At 48.1% G+C, this 17,438-nt stretch overlaps 1 protein-coding gene across 5 annotated transcripts; it reads left to right on the forward strand.

Moving 5' to 3' along the window:
- The first annotated feature begins 627 nt into the window (after positions 1-627).
- ST6GALNAC1 (ST6 N-acetylgalactosaminide alpha-2,6-sialyltransferase 1) lies at positions 628-15,046 on the forward strand. Of its 5 annotated transcripts, none has more exons than XM_039716407.1 (10): positions 628-1,014; positions 2,769-3,349; positions 6,319-6,952; positions 8,611-8,779; positions 8,972-9,143; positions 9,479-9,617; positions 10,273-10,376; positions 10,909-10,998; positions 12,262-12,361; positions 12,724-15,046. In XM_039716407.1, exons 2-10 carry the CDS (start codon positions 3,219-3,221, stop codon positions 12,892-12,894), a joined length of 1,710 nt encoding a protein of 569 aa, XP_039572341.1. In that variant the 5' UTR covers positions 628-1,014; positions 2,769-3,218; the 3' UTR covers positions 12,895-15,046. The 5 variants fall into 5 exon arrangements, with proteins under 5 accessions (XP_039572341.1, XP_039572342.1, XP_039572343.1 ...); XM_039716408.1 differs by having other exon boundaries at positions 628-757; positions 2,760-3,349; XM_039716409.1 differs by having other exon boundaries at positions 628-757.
- Positions 15,047-17,438: the final 2,392 nt, after the last annotated feature.

Here is a 17,438-nt window from a genome sequence, read left to right on the forward strand (position 1 = left end):
GGGGTTTGCCCCCCCCATCCTGCCTGGCACCAGCCAGTGTTGAGATTTACCCTCTAATTTTAGTCACTTGTGATTTGTGATTTTTAATAGGATTGCTATAGGCAACAACCAGATCAGGCCAAATCAATAATTTGAGAAAGCCAGATTAAAATAAAAGGGAATAGATTTTATTTCATGAATCAAAATACAAAATATGCCAGCCACAATCAAAGGGACAGCGTTGAGCCCGGGACTCGACCCTGGGTGAACACAGGTCTGACCCCTTCTCACCTCAGACCTGTGAAGTTTGATGAGCTGTGGTTATATACTGTTTCTCTTGCCCAAAGCTAGGTTTCCTTTGTTTCTTTCTCTTTCTTCAAATATTCATATGGTCCTCATCCCCTGTCCAGAGAATTCTATCTTTGAGTAGACAAAAAAGTGTCCAGGGAAGGATTTGAATATTCATGTAATCCCCTGTCCCCATCCGGTGTTGGAGAAATCCCGTCTCCTGCTCGGACAAAGCTGCCTTGGGACAAACAATGCCGTGTCCAGGAAATGACACATGTAAAACACGAGTTACGGGAACGGGGCATTCGCATCTCGTCGGTGTCGGCCGATGATGGCTTGGGCACTCCAAGGTTGACTCAGAATTTCTGTAGGAGCTATACCCTGAATTTCCACAGGAGCTATATCCTGAATTTCCACAGGAGCTATTCCCTTTGCTTGCTAATTTGGACTTTTATTCAGTGAACACCTGTGTGTGCTACAATCTAGTGAGGTAACCAGTTTCTCAACCCTTGTGTGAGATTTCTAAAAACCTGGGTGCTTTTTGTACAATATTCTAAAGCATGATTCGAGATATATATATATATATTCCTAAGTATGAATATATTTATTACATTTATTTGGGCACAAATTTGATACATTTATTACAAGATTGTTACTAGAAAAAATTCAAAGGTGTTAGTATAAAGGTGGTATCTTTTTACATATTACTAACATAACAAAACTACATCGTTCACAAAGAGGAATTAGGTAAGTTTTAAATTCAAGATTCTTTACCTCATATTCAAGACAAATCTTGAACTTTATCTGTAATGATTTTTTGAGACTTAACTCCACTGTCAGCATTGTTAAGTGCTTGCTTTTTACTCCATAGTTCTAACAAGGTAATTTTACTGTAAAGGTTTCAGTGCAGTTGTTTCCTTGAATGTTGTTTACTCTGATGTTTAACTGTTATATGACAAATAAGTTAATTCTTGTTAAGATTGATTTTTGTTTAGTCTCAGTGATGTTAACTTTAAGTTCTTTTACAGATACTTGATTAAGGTTAAGTTTTACTGAAGTTGATTTTAAGATTTTTTGAAGCATACATGTTTGAATTACAAGATATAATTCCTTTGCTATAAAAGTGAACGACATAAAGCCTGAATTTTTGTCAAAATTTGATCATTTAAATGACAAGATACAGCTTTTTTACTATAGCAATAAGAACAATTTTATTTTTAATAAATAATACTGAAGAATGAGAAACAATTCCAAATTATGACTGTAATTAGTTATGAGTTATTTAATGCTTTCTTTTACTTTTTTGCTTTAATGTCATATATGTCTAGAAAAATATAACCTCAATTTCTTAAGACAGTTTCTACTGATATATTAAGTAACCCTGATTATGTTGTTAATCTTGTGATGTGAATTCACTGACTTTTTATAACAAGCATTACTTTTTTATAACAGGCATTACATTTGCTATTTGTTTATGGTACCACTGACTAACTAACGATAAATGAGAAAGCTACTTCACAAACCTTCACTTATTGTTGTATAGCTATTTAGAAGACATATATTATTTTTCTAACTACTATTACTAAGAGATTTCTAAAATACATTAAAAAACCTCTTCCAGTTAAAAGGACCCTGGCCAAGTCCTGGCCTTAACTAGTAGAGAAAATTTTCTGCACCAAAATGATATTAAAATAATTTTGACTTACCAAATTTGGACCTTTTAAGGTGAACTTGGAAGTCTTACTCAGGAATGATTTTCCAAGCCCTCACTTTAAAAAATAAAGCTTGCCAATTACTACAGATCTAAGCAATAATACAATATTAAAGAAATTGATAAGGCATTGTTTTAAATCACCATTCTGTTTTTCAAATGCTACTTACTGTATCTATTACCTGATTTACCTTTACTTAATATAAGTTGATTGTTTTATTATATATTGTTATGCTTTTATGTTGCCTTCATGTTCATAATGAGAAACACACATGTTATTAAAAACCAAAACATTAGGGGGGAATATAGCTCCTTCAGAACTTTACACTAATATTTACACAAAAAATTAGGGGAAATATAGCTCCTCCAGAATTTTACACTAATATTTACACTAAAATATTTTTAAAGCAAACCAAATCATATTAAACTGGATCCTCTACCCTCCTGAAACATCATTGGTGGAACCCCAAGAACTAGAGTTCCTGGGTTCTGTGAAATTGCATTGTTATGTTAATTTTAAATACATGGGAAGAAATCAGTCTGAAGCTTGAGATGTTTCTCCCTATCATCCCGTGTATGAGAATCAAACCTTTTGGTACAATTACACTTCTGGCAGCCTTTCTAAATCCAGTAGTGCAGCTGCCATCAGAAATGTTTTTAGTTAATAAAGATCAAGCCTGAGCCTTTTAGTGGCTGGAGTTTTTAGCTAAAAGATTCTTTTTAGGATAGGTAGGTATGTGGTAATTTTGATAATAATTGTATTAATCATGATACCTTTCAGTGTGTGCAGAGATTAATTAAGAAGACCATTTAGTCAAAAGGGAAAGGGGAGTGCTGGAATGTTGGGGGACACAAGACAGATCATGGTCAACATAAGAGATTTGATAAGATGATACCTTGGCAAAAGCAAATGGAACTTTGAAAATTAGACCTAGATTGCAAGAAGATTAAATCAAACTGAAAGATCAAATCACCAGAAAAAGAAAATCCCATTAAACTCTGCAAGCAAGAGATGTTGTTATATGCATAAGTTTGTCTGTGCGATTTCAACCTAATCATTGTAGTACACATTACTGGTCTCCCTGAAACAGTACATAAACATTTGTGTCCCACAATAAAACCGGATTTTGATCACTGAGTCATCTCCCCGTGTCTGTCCATCGCTGCCAGCCCAGTCCTTCCACACACCCTGGTGAGGCGGTGCCTGGCCAGCGCCTCTGCCACCCACGGGCACCTCACCATGCGCTGCCCCAGGATAAGGCTCCCCAAAATTGCCAAAGCCCTGCTTTGCCTCATTGCTGTAACGCAGTTCTGCCTCTTCTTTGGTAATTCCAGATCTTTGTTTGACTTGGCGAAGACGAAGATTTTCAGGTAAGGCACCTGTTCCTTTGTGGCACTCTCTGCCCGGTGTGGGTGCTTGTGCTCGCTTTCTCTCTCTGTCTCTGTCTTTTTTACCCTGAAACTTGCACTTCTGATCCAAGTTAGGTGACCACTTTGCTTTAGCAGAACGTTCTGGTGGAAGATCCACAGTCAAAACCTGCCTCTTTTGGCTCACTGTTTTCCAGGGCTTTCTTTTGTAGCTGTGTAAAGCAGCTTTTGCTTCAGTAGTCCTACGTGTTTTCATACTTTGGCACTACACAGTATTTGCTTTTCCTGTTGGCTCCCAGAAGGACCTTATTCAGCCCTAATCCAGATTGTGTTGGTGGACGGTGAATTTGGTGGGATGGCTTTGAATTTACGGCAAGTTCAGCAGCTGATTCCTAACACAAAATGCGCTGCATGCTGCCACACCAATGTCATGTAGACACGATATATTGATATCTATTTTATATAAATGGTCAAGTAAATCCTACAGGAATGGGTTTGGAGGGAATTGCAGTGAAATGTCTCCAGCATCACTGGCAGGGAGCACTGCTCCTTGCATGAACCCGTGCAGGGATCTGAGCCTTTCCCAGTACAGGTATGGCTCATGGATGTGTTGGTAGATAAGAAGCACCACTCCCCAGCCTCCCCACCACCCTCACCTGGTCCCAGCTCTCCCAGGAAGCTCACATGGCTTGGCTGGGTTGGGTTGGTTCTCAGCTGAATGTCTGGGCTGGTGCTATGGGGGCAGGCAAGGGGAGTGAGGCTGGGAACATCTGCAGCTCTTCTGGAGGTGACTTGAGTTCAGCTCAGCTCTAGCAGCTTGAGACCTTGCTTTGAGGACAGCTGTCAGATTTGGAGAGGTTGGAACCTGCACAAGGGAGGTGGGAGGGAAAGGAGAGAAGGAGGAGGTGTAGAGAAGTGGAGCTCTCCTTGATCCCAGAGCCCATCAGTGGCAGAGCTGGAAAAAGTGGCTCTCCATATTTAGCTGCTTGAAGCCATCTCCTTCTACTGTAGTTTCAGAGAATGGAAATGCCTGTATTTGTACAACTTAAATAAAACATAACAAGATACGAGCTGTGTGTGGTTGTCTGTGTGGCAGTTCTATTTCTGTACCTTGTATGCCACGTAGAATACACAAAGCAGTATTTTCATGGCTTTATCCTCTATTTGTCCTTGGGCTTTGTAAAAGGGGAAGAAAATGACAGTAAATGTCATTGAGCTTCTGCAGTTGTTTGCCAGCTGGACTCTAGAGCCTGAAATTCACCGAGCTGCTTTGACAATTTATCTGGATTTAAAATGCTGTTCAGGAGAGCAGGGTCCTGTGTAAGCACAAGTGCCTGGCCATGTGGGCCTGACTGCAGGCAGCAAGTTTGGGATGTGAGGAGTCCTCGGTTTTACATTTTGGTCTCTGGCACAGCATTTGAAGTGTAACAGACTGAGGTGGAATCTGCCCTGCAAGACAGCTCTTAGGGAAAGCCTGGAGTGGAGGATGGTTTCTCATATTGAAACTCCTGTTTCATTTGTTCTCTACACTTTCATTTCGAAGTTTTAAACATCGTGTTAAAAATACAACAGAAGTTCTCCAAGGGATTTAAGATCTGCCTGAGCTACCTTACCAAATTTCTCTTTATTTAGAGTGTCCATATAAAATCTTTCCTCCTATTGGGCAGTAAACAGTGACAGTAAGTTTACACATGAAGCACTATGATAGAAAGAACATGTTGCACACTTGGTTGAAACTGGCTAATGATTATGAGAGAGGCAGAGCTGAAAGGCCATTTGCTACAAGCTTTTTTAGCCTTGGAAAGGTTCATGCATTTATCTGGTACGAAACGATTTTTAAAAGCCTCCTTAGCTGATCATTTCCTGAACGCTTTCAGAGTGGTATAACACCCATCAAATTTCAGCAGCAACTGAGCTGCTATCTGCAGCCTGTTATCTGCAGAAGTGCTTTTTGTCCCATTTGTCACTTCAGGAGCAGTCCGCAGCGTTCCGAAACAAGTGCGTCATGCAAAGGCTGAACGTGAGTGTGGGATCAGACTGCCACAGCCATGGTTTATCCTGAAAAGCTTTGCTGTACACAAAAGCTCAGCTGCAGATATTGTTCACCTTCCTTTTTCCTGTTCTACCCCCCAGCCATACTCAGAGAAGAGGGAATGTTTAGGACAAAACTCACCACCACTTCTGCCTTGATTTTTTTTTCTGGGTTTCAGCACAGTCATGTTGCAGGTGGCTCTTCTGCTGCTGGCAGATGTGTCCTCCTGTGACAACCTTGTACCTGCCTGTGCCTCTGAATCAGGCAACAGGGCAGCTGCAGTATTAGAGGCAAGTGCTAAAAATGTAGAGATTTTGCATTTTAATAGCTTCACAGTGTCTGCCTTCAGACACGTGCCTGGTGAGTGTGATGCCTTTGCATTACCTGACCAAGGCAGAAGAAAAGAGAAAGAAATGCCCTGTGGTCCCCAAAGCTCAAGAGGTGATGTAGGGTAAAGAAGTGAGTTTCACTTCTTCTCAGACTTCCCTTCCTGAGTTCTGGAAGATCTTCATGCTCTGCTGCTGAATCACAGGGCTCTGCTGGCAGAGGGGAGAGGCAGATGGCTGCTCCATGGTGGGGGCACGTCCTGAGCCCAGGATCTCCAAACCAACCCCGCAGTGCTCCGGGGACGTTGCCAGGGGGCCTGCCCAGTGCGTGGCAAACTGGGCTGTACTGGTTGGCTGTTCCTGCCAGTGAGAATGTTTCGTGTGCCAAGTGCTGAGGAGAGAATGTGTGTGCCTCTGGGATTTGCCTGCTGGGGAGATAAGCGATATTCAGGCTAGAATGGTGCAGGAAGTTGAGTAACATTTTGGCAAAGTTTAAAATGAAATTGCTCTAAAGCACAGAGAGAGGCTGAGAGTCAAGAGCACTAGAAATGAGCGGAAGGGTGTTCAGTGTTAAGTGTGTGTGATGTATCTGCTTTTCCTTTGATTGCATGCAGGAAATTGAACATTTTCCAACATGACCCAGAGACAGAACAAGTGGACCCCCAAGAGCAACAGGGTTTAAACTATTCTGATAATAATGGGAACTCCAGCAGCATTTTAAAGGTGACTTTGGGAGGACACATCATAACACTCAAAGATGTGGTGGAGAAGACACCAAGATGGACAGGAAAGGAGGAGCAGAAGGAAAAAGTGAAACCAGTTATGAGCGTTAAGGAAGCAAAGGAGAACATGGCTGTGAAACCACCACCCCAGCTGGAGGGAATCAAGAAGACAACAGTGAATACAACCCCTATGGTGCAGGGAAACAAGGGTAAAACAACAGTGAGGCCAACTCCATGGGTGGAAGAAGCCAAGGAAAAGACAACAGTGAAACCACTTCCCAGGGAGAAGGGAGGCAAGGAGAAGACAACAGTGAAACCATCCTCAGGGGTGAAGGGAGCACATGAGAACAGCACAACCACAGACCAAGCAAAACCCAAAGCACCTCCTGCATCAATGAAAACTGTAAGACCTGCTCCTCAGGCTGCTGTGACACAGAAGAGGAAACTGAGCTCTGCTAACTTCACATCTGAGCCAAAGTGGGACTTTGAGGATCAGTACCTGCTGGATAACTCATCCCCACCCTCGGTAGGTGGGGTGGTGCAGATGGTCACCAGGAACGGTGCCTCCCCACTGACCTCCCTGTCTGCTGCCCCGGGCATGTGTGCCCTTTGCAGCTGGGGATGATTTCAGAGCTGGTAGGGCACTCACTGGTATATGCAGATGTTGCTGGGAACCCAGACAACAAGACCCCTATATACAACATCTGCATTCAGATGAAGACACAGGTTAATTAAATTTGAGCATCTCTTAATTACTAATATCCAGGAACAGGGCCTTTAGGAAAGTAGTAAACTCCAGCAAAGTTCTCAGCAAGCAGCTGGGAGAGGTTGTGGTGTCTCATACTGTCTCTGGCCCCCATCCTATGCTGGTAAGTCTTTGTAAAGCTTACCCAGAGCAGTTTTCCCTGGCACCCTTGTTTCTGGAAGGCTTGAACAGGTGGGTCAGATGTTGTGTCTCACTCCCAGACCTGATCTGTAATTCTGCAGAGAGAGGGAGTCATTAGGAACACTCTCCCTCCTTAATTTCCTGCATGATCAGAGTTTTCCCTTGTTTCTATGGTACTGATCCCATCCAGCTCTGGAGGCACAAGTACCAAGCCTTGGACAGTACCTGCTTGAGCAGGACAGGGATGTCCCTGTTTCTGGACATGAAATAGGCTGTGAGTGAAATGATGCCATCATGAAGCCCTTGACAGTGCTGTGCTCAGTGTGCTCCTGTGGTGACAGGCAGAATGAGGGCTGTCTCCTCAGGCTGTGACAGGGCTGTTGTCCTCATGCCCATCCTCATGCACAGCTCAGCCATGGAGCACTCAGCAGGGCTTTGGCAATGCAGGGGATTTGAGCTGGGCACGAGGGTCCATTTGGTCTCTATTTTGTCTTTCAGTCTTTGTCTTCCTTGGGGAAGGTGTCTAAGAAAGCAGAGCTCAAATTGACTCAGCAGAAAATTCAGTGTAGTGGAGCTGTTTGCTTTCCATCTGCACACACAGCCTCACTCTTGCCAGCTGCAGTGAGACCTCCCTTGTAGGATAAGCTGGCTTGGATTCCCTTCTCAGCTGCACATTTCACTGATTTATTTATGACATTGAACAAGTTGTTGCACATTTTTTCTTACCCTTAAAGGGAGTGGCAATGCTGATCTGGTTTCATTTGTTCATCAGTGTTTCCTTGGGTGGACTCTTAGGACCTTGTGAGGTGCATTGCCAACAGGGACTGCTCATTGTAGCATGTATATGTTATTGCAGCATATTCCTAGTGCTGACAGCTTTATTTGATGCATTTAGGTTAGACCTATTACAAATGTCAATTTGCATCAGCTAATGGGGCCCAAAGCCAGTAAAACATTTAAAACAGTAAAATATTTTAAACAGTGAAACATTCAAAACATTTAAAATATTTGAAACATTTGAAACAGTAAAACAGGCCTGTTGTTCTGAAGAGGAAAGTCTCAGAGGCTTGGAGTCATCCTGGCTCCCTTGTAGGTGACTTTTCACCAGCTGGTTATGGATGTAGGGCTAAAATTGTGTTTCATGTTCTGGTGGTGGGGATCATGAGGGGAATGGTACCACTGGAGTTTCTGTGTTTCCCTTTGGTCCTGCCACAGGCAGGAACACAGGCACTGGCACACAGTCAGGTTTATCACCTCTGCTCATCAGTCATTACTGTTTTTCCTTTTTGCTTTTCAAGACCTGCTCTGAATCAGTGAGGGCCAGGGCTGCCAAGTCTGCCTGGCTGCGGGATCTTTTCCTGCCCAACATCACACTCTTCATGGACCAGAGATACTTCAGTGACAGTGAATGGAACCGCCTGGAGCATTTTATACCCCCCTATGGCTTCATGGACCTGAATTATTCACGTGAGTCCCTCAGGGCTTGTCAGGATGGGAATTTCAGACTCCTAACAGGAACCTTATCCTGAGTAGCTGGAGGTTTGCAGCATCTCCCCATCAAAGGCATCAGTCTAGGAGGATCTCATGGTGGAAACTCTGGTGGTTTCACTGTGACCATCCCAAGGCTCTTGATAACTCACCACTGTGTTTGCTTCACAGTGGTAAAGGAGGTCATATCCCTGCTGCCCCCAAAGCCCCACCAGCAGCTGCTCCTGGCCAACCATGACAGCAGCATGCCCACGTGCATCAGCTGTGCTGTTGTGGGGAATGGAGGAATTCTGAATAACTCTGGGATGGGCCAGGAGATTGACTCCCATGACTATGTCTTCAGGTAAGGCTGCTTTCCTTCTCAGAAGATGCACAGCTAGCTTACTGTGGCTTGCCCCTAACTGTGGCTGGAGCACTTCATCTCTTCTAGTATTCCACTCATTCCCAAGTGCCAAAATGATGGCTGGCAGGAGATAAAAAGTCCAAAAATAATTGGAAAGTTACTCAATATCCAAAGCCTGTGGTCACAAAGAGCCATCTCCACAGCTGGGGCTCTCCTGCAGAATGGGCTAGTCTACCCTTCCTCCAGGCTAACCTGTCTTTTCCTATTAGGAATGTGCATGGGAGGGGTTTCAGTGGTCACCTAACTCTGCTCCTCTGTTTGATTTCCTTTGCCAGGGTCAGCGGGGCTGTAATCAAGGGTTATGAAAAAGATGTGGGAACAAAAACCTCCTTCTATGGATTCACGGCCTTCTCCCTGGTTTCCTCTCTTCAGATCTTGGGACACAGAGGGTTCAGCAGGATCCCGTGGGATGAAGTGAGTGAGGTCCTGCTGTGTGCACGCACAGCTTTAGCAGGATGCTGTTTGTGTGTGTGCTTCAGTTCTGCTCTTGCCACGAGGAGCAAAGGGGCTGAGGCAGCCCTTTAGCATTATCCCCAGGAGGGAACCAGCCCTGCCTTGGCTCACTGTGAGTGTTTGCACTGGCAAGTTGTGTCATTGCCACCCAGCCTTGTGTCACCTTTGAGCCAGGAATGGGAGTGAAGGCGACACATGAACTCTCTTCAGCAGGCTGATTCAAGTTTATTAGAAACTCATTCTCTTTATATACTGTTCTGATACAGGTGGACTTGATTGGTCACTTAATTAACACCCCTTCACACCATTGGCTAATTAAGAAGACACCCTTTGGTAAACATCTTACGAGAAAACAGCTGTTCAAAACACCAGCTCCACTATTTTAATTCTTTCTCTCAGCCTTCTCAAAGCACTATTTTAATTCTTTCTCTCTGTCACATCCACAGCCTTGTGGCATGTAGAAGGAGCTGCACCTCAGAGGTTTTCTCTATTTTGTTGCTGTGGGCTGGTTGAGAGCTGCAGACTGAAGATGTGTGCCCAAGGAACTCAGTGACCCCAGACGTCTGCTTGCATTTTTTTGGAAGCGCTGTTCACTAATACTCACTTATTTTCTTAGCACGTCAGATACATTCACTTCCTGGAGGGAGCAAGAGACTATGAGTGGCTGAAGGCTCTTCTGCTGAACAAGCACATCAGGAAAGGATTCTTGAACCTTGGCAGGTAAAACAAACTAGAGCCCCCTCCACCCCTCCAGTGACGAGCTCTCTCTTGGGCTCTTTTCCTCTCCCAGTGCTCAGCCCTGTGGAGGACCAGGCTGGTAAAGCCTCCCTCCCCTGGCAGACAGAAATCTCTAATTTTCACAGCTGTGAGCGTGGTCAATACACCTCCATCACACATTTCAATGATGTGTGGCCAGAGCTTCGAGAAAGCTTTGTGGTTTTTGGGGATGAACACACGCTGCTGGCTGGTCTGGTGTGGCCTGCTCGTGGATGAAGGCCTGGTTTCACTAATTTTTGCCTATACAAACACATGCTTTTGATATTCCTGTCTCCTTTTGTTGCCTCTCCTCCCTGAGCTCTTCCTCTGCAATGCACACAGGCTATGGAGGCTTTGTCGTAATGTGGGAAATGTTACAGAATATTTTCACAGTGTTTGTGGTCCTCCTCTCAGCACCAAGTGCACCAGGGCTGATCCTTTGCAGCTGTGATGAGGTGTAGGAGATTGTTTTGGGTCTCTCCATTCCTGTCCTTAGGCAGAAGCCCCGGCAGAAATTCGATGAAGCTTTCACAATGGACAAATACCTGGTGGTTCACCCTGATTTCCTCAGATACATGAAAAACAGGTGAGCTGTGGGCTGGGTGCTCTAACAGGCTTGTTTTTCCTGGCCAGCACCATCTCTCTCTGTCTCTGGCCTCTCCTCCCAGCTGCCTCCCCTGTTCCCACAGTTCAGCCACACCAGCAGAGCTCAGCTGGAACTCTCTGGTGCTGCAGTGGGGTGCTAGTGCTGGGTAAACATCCAGAACTTGTGAGCTGGAGAAGCAACAGCCATCAGACTGCTTGGTTTTCTGCATCCCAAAGAGACCCAGGGCCAATTGCAACTTTAGGTGTAGGAAGAATGCTGCTGAAGTGCCAGGATAGTTGATCTCTAGTTCAGGGCTGGCCTTTCATGTTCCCCATTGCTTGGCACCTTGGAGGAGGGCTCTGTAACAGATTTTCTCTCCAGAGATTCCTTTTAGGCTCTGGAGGTTGGTTATGCCCTCAAGCACAACAGGCTCTTCTGCAGCATCCCCTTTGCCTGGCCTGGCTGCTGCTCTTCTGTGCCTGTCCAGCCCTTTCCACAAGCCTGCTGGCCACTGTCACCATGAGATCTGCCCATCGTGGGCCACACATGGCTGAGAGATGGAGGAACAGGAGCTCCTGTGGTGCCCTGCTTTGGCTGCCTTTGCCCTTCAGTGTCCTTGAGAGCTGCTGCCTTGGCTGGAGCCAGATGGCCAGCCCTGCCTGCCTGCTCTGCCGTCCCCCCTCTCACCTGGGGCCTTTCCAAGGCCAAGAGGACTCCATGCTGGTTTTTCCCAGTCTTTACTCCTGCTTTCCTAACAGCTCCTGGCATGACACAGTGCAGCTCCTGGCAGGTTTTGTGACACTCCTCTGCAGCTCCCCTGTGTCTCTTTTCACTCCTAGATGTGGGACATACCCACAGCTCCTGGCAGGTTTTGTGACATTCCTCTGCAGCTCCCCTGTGTCTCTTTTCACTCCTAGATGTGGGTGGGGAGCAGGATGTACCAGGGAGCCCCAAATCCACCTCTGCACTGCGAAGCAAAGGGCAGAGTTAAGAGCAGTGGGCTTTAACCTATGAGATCCTTTAATGAATCCCCTCTTTACCCCCACTGCTTCAAGACCTGCCCCTTCCACAAAGCTGGGCCTAGGTGGCAGTGCAGGTGGTGGAGAGTTCTGGGCACACTCGTGGCTTCTCTGAAATGCCTCAGGTGGCCCCAAGCTGCTGCAAGGAGGGAAGAGGCCACAGGAGCCACAGGGAGACAAAGGGTGTCCTGCTTGAAACACCACAGCCAGCAACTCCTCAGTGCTCTCCTCTCTCCTGCTGCAGGTTTTTAAAGTCCAAAAATTTGGAAAAGCACTACTGGAGGCTGTACAGACCCACAACAGGGGCCTTCCTGCTGCTGACTGCCCTCCATCTCTGTGACAGGGTAAGGGTACAGTGGTTCTTGCACCCAGAACTGTCTGGGAGTGGGGACAGGGGACACAGGAGAGCAGGGGTGGCTGCTGTCTGCCTCCAGAGTGTATGGGCTCGTGTCAGCTGTGGAGGAGCAGACTGAAGGTGAGAAACAGCCCCAAAATGGATCCCACAGAGATGGTGAAGCCTGCTGTGACCTAGAGCACACGAACCCCCAGGGAGGCAGTGAGGGGACAGCAGGATCTCTGGAGCCAGTGCTCACAGGCTGGTCCTTCTGGACCCCCACACAGGGTCACCAGAGAAGCCCCAGCTGGCATCTCTGTCCTGTGTTTCACTTGCTCCCTCCACCCCTGGTGAGCCCTGCATGTTTCCCAGGTCAGTGCCTATGGCTACATCACGGAGGGGCACGAGAAGTACTCGGATCACTACTATGACAAGGACTGGAAAAAGCTGATTTTCTACATTAACCATGACTTCAACCTGGAGAAACAGGTGTGGAAAAGGCTTCATGATGAGAATATCATGAAACTTTACCTGAGAACCTGACTGCAGCAAGGGCCAGTTTGCCTGGGCAATCTCAACAACACCTCACTGGGAACAGAAGACAACCACCAGAGCCAAGGTTAGCTCTGGACTGCCAGGCACATTTCATCCCCACAAAGACATTTCCCTCCTTCAGCACCTCTCTTATTTCACTTCAACAAATGTATGAATGCTGCAGACCCAAAGACCAACAGGAAAATGCAGCCTGCCAACAAAGTGCCACCTGGCTGTGCTGCAGGACTCCTGCTGGTTGTTGTAGGCATGGGTATTGTGAGAGCACAATCCAGGTTATGCTCCTTGGTGTAATTCAGGTTTTCTCTCTGCAAGGAGATGCTCCTCAGGCTGGGGCCACTGCTCTTCTGGGTGGATCCTCTCCATTAGCAATGCCCATTTTGGAGCTGGGTATTGTCTAAACAAACTCCCTGGGGAGCTGGAATGGATGGAGGTGGAAAGACAGATTTTGTTTCAGGTTGATTTAATTTCTTGATGGGGAGGGCTGCACTCACTCTGCTCCCTGCAGATAAAAAGGATGGACTGGACACATCCAGGTGACTAATTTGAGAGAATGGGTTTCACTTCTGCTACCCTGTGTGGCCTTGCTACGACACTTCCAGAGGAGCAGTGCCATCAACTCCAGGGCAGGTAGCTGCTCTCCATGGTGCAGCAGACCTCCTGTACCTCTGCCTCTTGCCCCAGGGCTCCCCTGGCTGCACAAAATGTGAATTTTGTGGCATGGACCTGATGTGCCAAGTCCTTGCATAGCTGGACTTGGTCACGCTTGGCTCCCAGCTGTGCCCAGGGCGCTGTGTTTGTCCTGTTGGGAGGAGAGGTGGAAGCTCTCCAAGGCCAGGGATGGATGCCATGTGTCCTTGCTGCTGGCTGAAGTGCCTGTCCCCCGTGGTGCTGAGAGGGGCCCAGCTGCAGCCAGCACACCTGGAGCGTGCTGGCCTCCTGGAAGGGGTTTTGTAAGTAAAATAAATGGCAATACTTTGGCCAAGCTGATCTTTCGTGCAGCCCTGTGGGTTGTGGTTATTTAGTGCACCCAGAATTGATGTTTAATGGCTGAGATACAACAGATGGCAAAGCCAGGAGAGTACAGGACTGAGGGACAATGAGGTTATCTTATTTGGAGAAGCTCTGCAGCTTGTGTGGACACACCTGAGCATCCCCCAGCTGTTCACCTTGCAGGACAGGGATCAGCACCAGCCAAACACCTCCCTGAGGAAGTGGGTGAACACCTGGCAAGTTTGCCCTAGTCCCAGCAACTGCTCTCCAAGTGCATCAGATATTCAAGGAAAATGCACGAAGGGCTGGCTGTTTCCCCCATGACACTGTGGAAAAACACAAAGCCACCTCCAGTGTCCCAGCAGGTGCAGAGCCTGTCCCTGGGGTTAACCAGCTGCACACTCACCAGACCTGCTTGGCTGTGAGTGTTTTTCCATTTCTGCAGCGTTTTTGTGGGGGGCAGCAGTGTCTCCAGGGACTCTCTGGGCTCCAAGGAAGGCATTTCAGCCGGGATTGTCAGCAGGGTTGGTCAGGCTTGATTTCCTTTCCCCCTTTTTGCTTGTGCTGCAGAGAGGCCGGGCAGTTTCTCATGTCTCACTGAGCTTGTTTGTGAAGGACAGCCGCCCACAGTGAGAATCAAAATGCAGAATTCAGCTTCTCTGGAGAGGCTGTAGCCTGTGCCTGGCTGCTGTGCACATCAGGAGCCCGTGGGAGCAGCGAGCTGTCCGAAAGGCACGGTGCCTCTGCTGGGAGTGATGCAGCCCTGTGGGAATGCCAGGCAGAGCAGAAATCCTTCCTGAGCAGCAAACAGGGAGGCCTGAGTGAGGCTGGTCACCACCCAGAGCTGCCTGAGGAGGAACTCCTGCAGCCAGGAGCTCCGGACCTGCTGGATGCCTCAGCCCCTCGTGGTGGCCGTGCACGCTGTCCCCAGGTGGCCCTGGTGGCGTGGCTGTCCCCAGGCCCTGCAGGCTCTCCCTGGTGGGCTGTGGGTGGGCAGTGAGGCAGTTTTGCTCCTTGCCTGTCCCTCAGGCCACACCACATTGCTGTGGGTTGCTTAGTGACCGGCTCCACCGGGCATTCTTCCTGCCTGAATAGGGCTTTTCTCTTCCCCAGAAGTTGGAAGAAGTTTCTCTTAGACCTTTCCCTCCCCCCCTCCTCCTCTTTTGTTCCTCTGTCCTTTGGGAAGCAGGAAGGGGCTGAGTCCCACTGAGCAAGGATTCCCCAGTGGGTGAGGGGGCTTTGGGATGGGCTGGCAGCCCCCAGCCCACGCTTTTCCCTGGTGTGGAGGCAAGGGAAGGAAATTCCCGGGAGGATTTCCCCAGAGCCTGTTTCCTCCAGGCTTTTCTCAGAGCACAGCTGAGTTTGATGTTATCAGGGATAATCTTGGCTGGAGCCTTTGTTGTGGCCTGAAGTTTCCCAGAAAGCTCAAAGCCACATCCTTCCTGGTGCCAGGAAAGCAGCTCTTTGATGGTCCCCGTCACCTCCTCACTTGGCTCCTATCCCCCTGCACCGAGGCATCCCGTCCCACTGTGGGCTGGCTGAGGACACATCCCCTGGGGCACAAGTCCAGCTGTGCCCCACCAGAGCCACCTGATCTTGTGGCATCGGCTCCAGCGTGGCCACAGGAAGCTGGGCAGGGTTGGAGGTGGCATTTCCCTGCCAGCTTCCAGCCTGGCACAAATGGAACAAAGCCTGTGGAGAGCAGCTACAGCTGCAGCAGCCTTGGCAAGAGCCAGGATTCAGGATTGCAAGAGTGTCCCAGGGTGAAAGCAGCACTGCAGGGCTGTGCTGCAGCAGCCCCAGCCTGCTCAGTGACCCTGAAATCCAGGTCCGCGTGGCTGGCACGACATCAAGATTGTCCCTGTGCCACCAGGTGGCAGCTGCTGTTCGGGGATCTGTCTTTGTGCAGGTCTGGCACATCCAGGTGTGCCACGGTGTCCCGGTGCTGGGCACAGCCCTGCAGCTCCCTGGGGAGTGGGGGGACACACGGAGCAGTCGGGGACACACGGAGCAGAGTTTGGAGCCTTGCAGTCACAGGCTGAGTGCAAAGCTGTGGCCTCTGCTCCTGCAGCATGGCGTGGAGCTGAAGGCTGCACGAGCAGAGGGGTTGATGGTGGGATCAGGTCTGACATCCCAAGAGATGCTCAGATACAGCCACTCCTCCTCCTGCACGGACACAGTACCCAGTGCCAGCCGCCAGTGGATTCCCCGCTGCCAGCAGGAGCTCTGGGGGCTGCAGGATTTAGACAGAGACATTTCATTTGGGGGATAAATAAACCGTGTGCCTCAGCATGTCCAGAAGTTGCTGTTTTGTCAGCCCTGCTATTTTCAAAAGCTCTTGGTGAGTACCATGAACTGTTATTACAGCTGTGCCAGACTCCTCCTGGGGCTCCTCAGGAGTTAACAGCCTTTAAATATTCCCCACCAGACTGTAGAAACCAAAACCAGTTGTCACCCAGAAGCTCTCAGGGTGTCACCTTCCTGGCAGGGATTCAAATTTATTGCTTCATTTCCACCTCTTCCCTCTTTCAGTGTGACTGCCCACCTGTAGAGCAGCAGCAGAGCCCACCCTGTCCTGCTGTGTGTCCACAGCTCCTTGACTGCAGATGGAGCAGGAGGAAGCAGACACGGGCTTGCTGGGGGACAGGGATGCATTTTGGGGACAAGTGAGTGGTGCAAAGCCCATCTGGTCCCTGCTCCTGGTCGGTGCAGCCCTGCTCTCTGGATCCACTCTGGGTTTGGCCCTGCCAGGAGCAGGGACAGGGTGGGCTCTGCACCATGTCCTGGGGTCTGAGGTACCTTCTAAAGGTGGCAGCCAACCCCAAACCCAACCAGGCGCTGGAGGGAGCCACTGTGTGTGCCACACACAGCTCCAGGGCAGCCTCGTGCCAAGGTGGCACATCCATATTGTCACTCCTGCCTCAGGGAGGGAACAGGGGCACAGAGCAGCCAGAGTTTTAGAAAACAGAAAATAATCTAGATGTCTTTATCCTTGCTAAATGAATGCATGTGTTGAGATTGTTTGTTTATTGGCTGTTTTCAGGGTTTAAATGCCACTTATTATATTCCCATCAATGAGAATGAAGGTTGCTCAGCACCTTCAATAGAACTTCTCTTTTTCTACATACTTTAGAAAAAGAGTGTATGCAAAATAGAAAAATAACTTTCTGCATCATAGGGTGATACATTTATTCAGCAAGGTGATGATTTCTCTCTCATAACCTTTAAACTACTTTAGAACCATGTTTTTCATGTTTCATTTTGCAAAACAGCACCCAGCTTCCCAGCCTGGACTTGCTCCCTCTGGATGTGTTGCTCTCCAGCCTCTGTGGCTGGTGGATGCTGTGGGAGTGTGGCAGAGCTGCGTGCCTGCTCCAGGTCAGCACTAAAAGCTCTGTGCTGGGGACTCAGCAGGTGCTGTTGATGTTCTCCAGTTGCTGAGAGGTTTGGGGCAAGCCTTGGGGGCAAAACGTGGGAGGTTTCCCCTCCTTGCCTCCTCTGTGTGGACCTTCTCCCTTTCTTGGGGATGTGGTAGCAGGTAA

The sequence above is a fragment of the Passer montanus genome, unplaced genomic scaffold (genome assembly GCF_014805655.1).
Source record: "Passer montanus isolate IOZ18808 unplaced genomic scaffold, ASM1480565v1 scaffold35, whole genome shotgun sequence".
Classification (NCBI taxonomy): domain Eukaryota; kingdom Metazoa; phylum Chordata; class Aves; order Passeriformes; family Passeridae; genus Passer; species Passer montanus.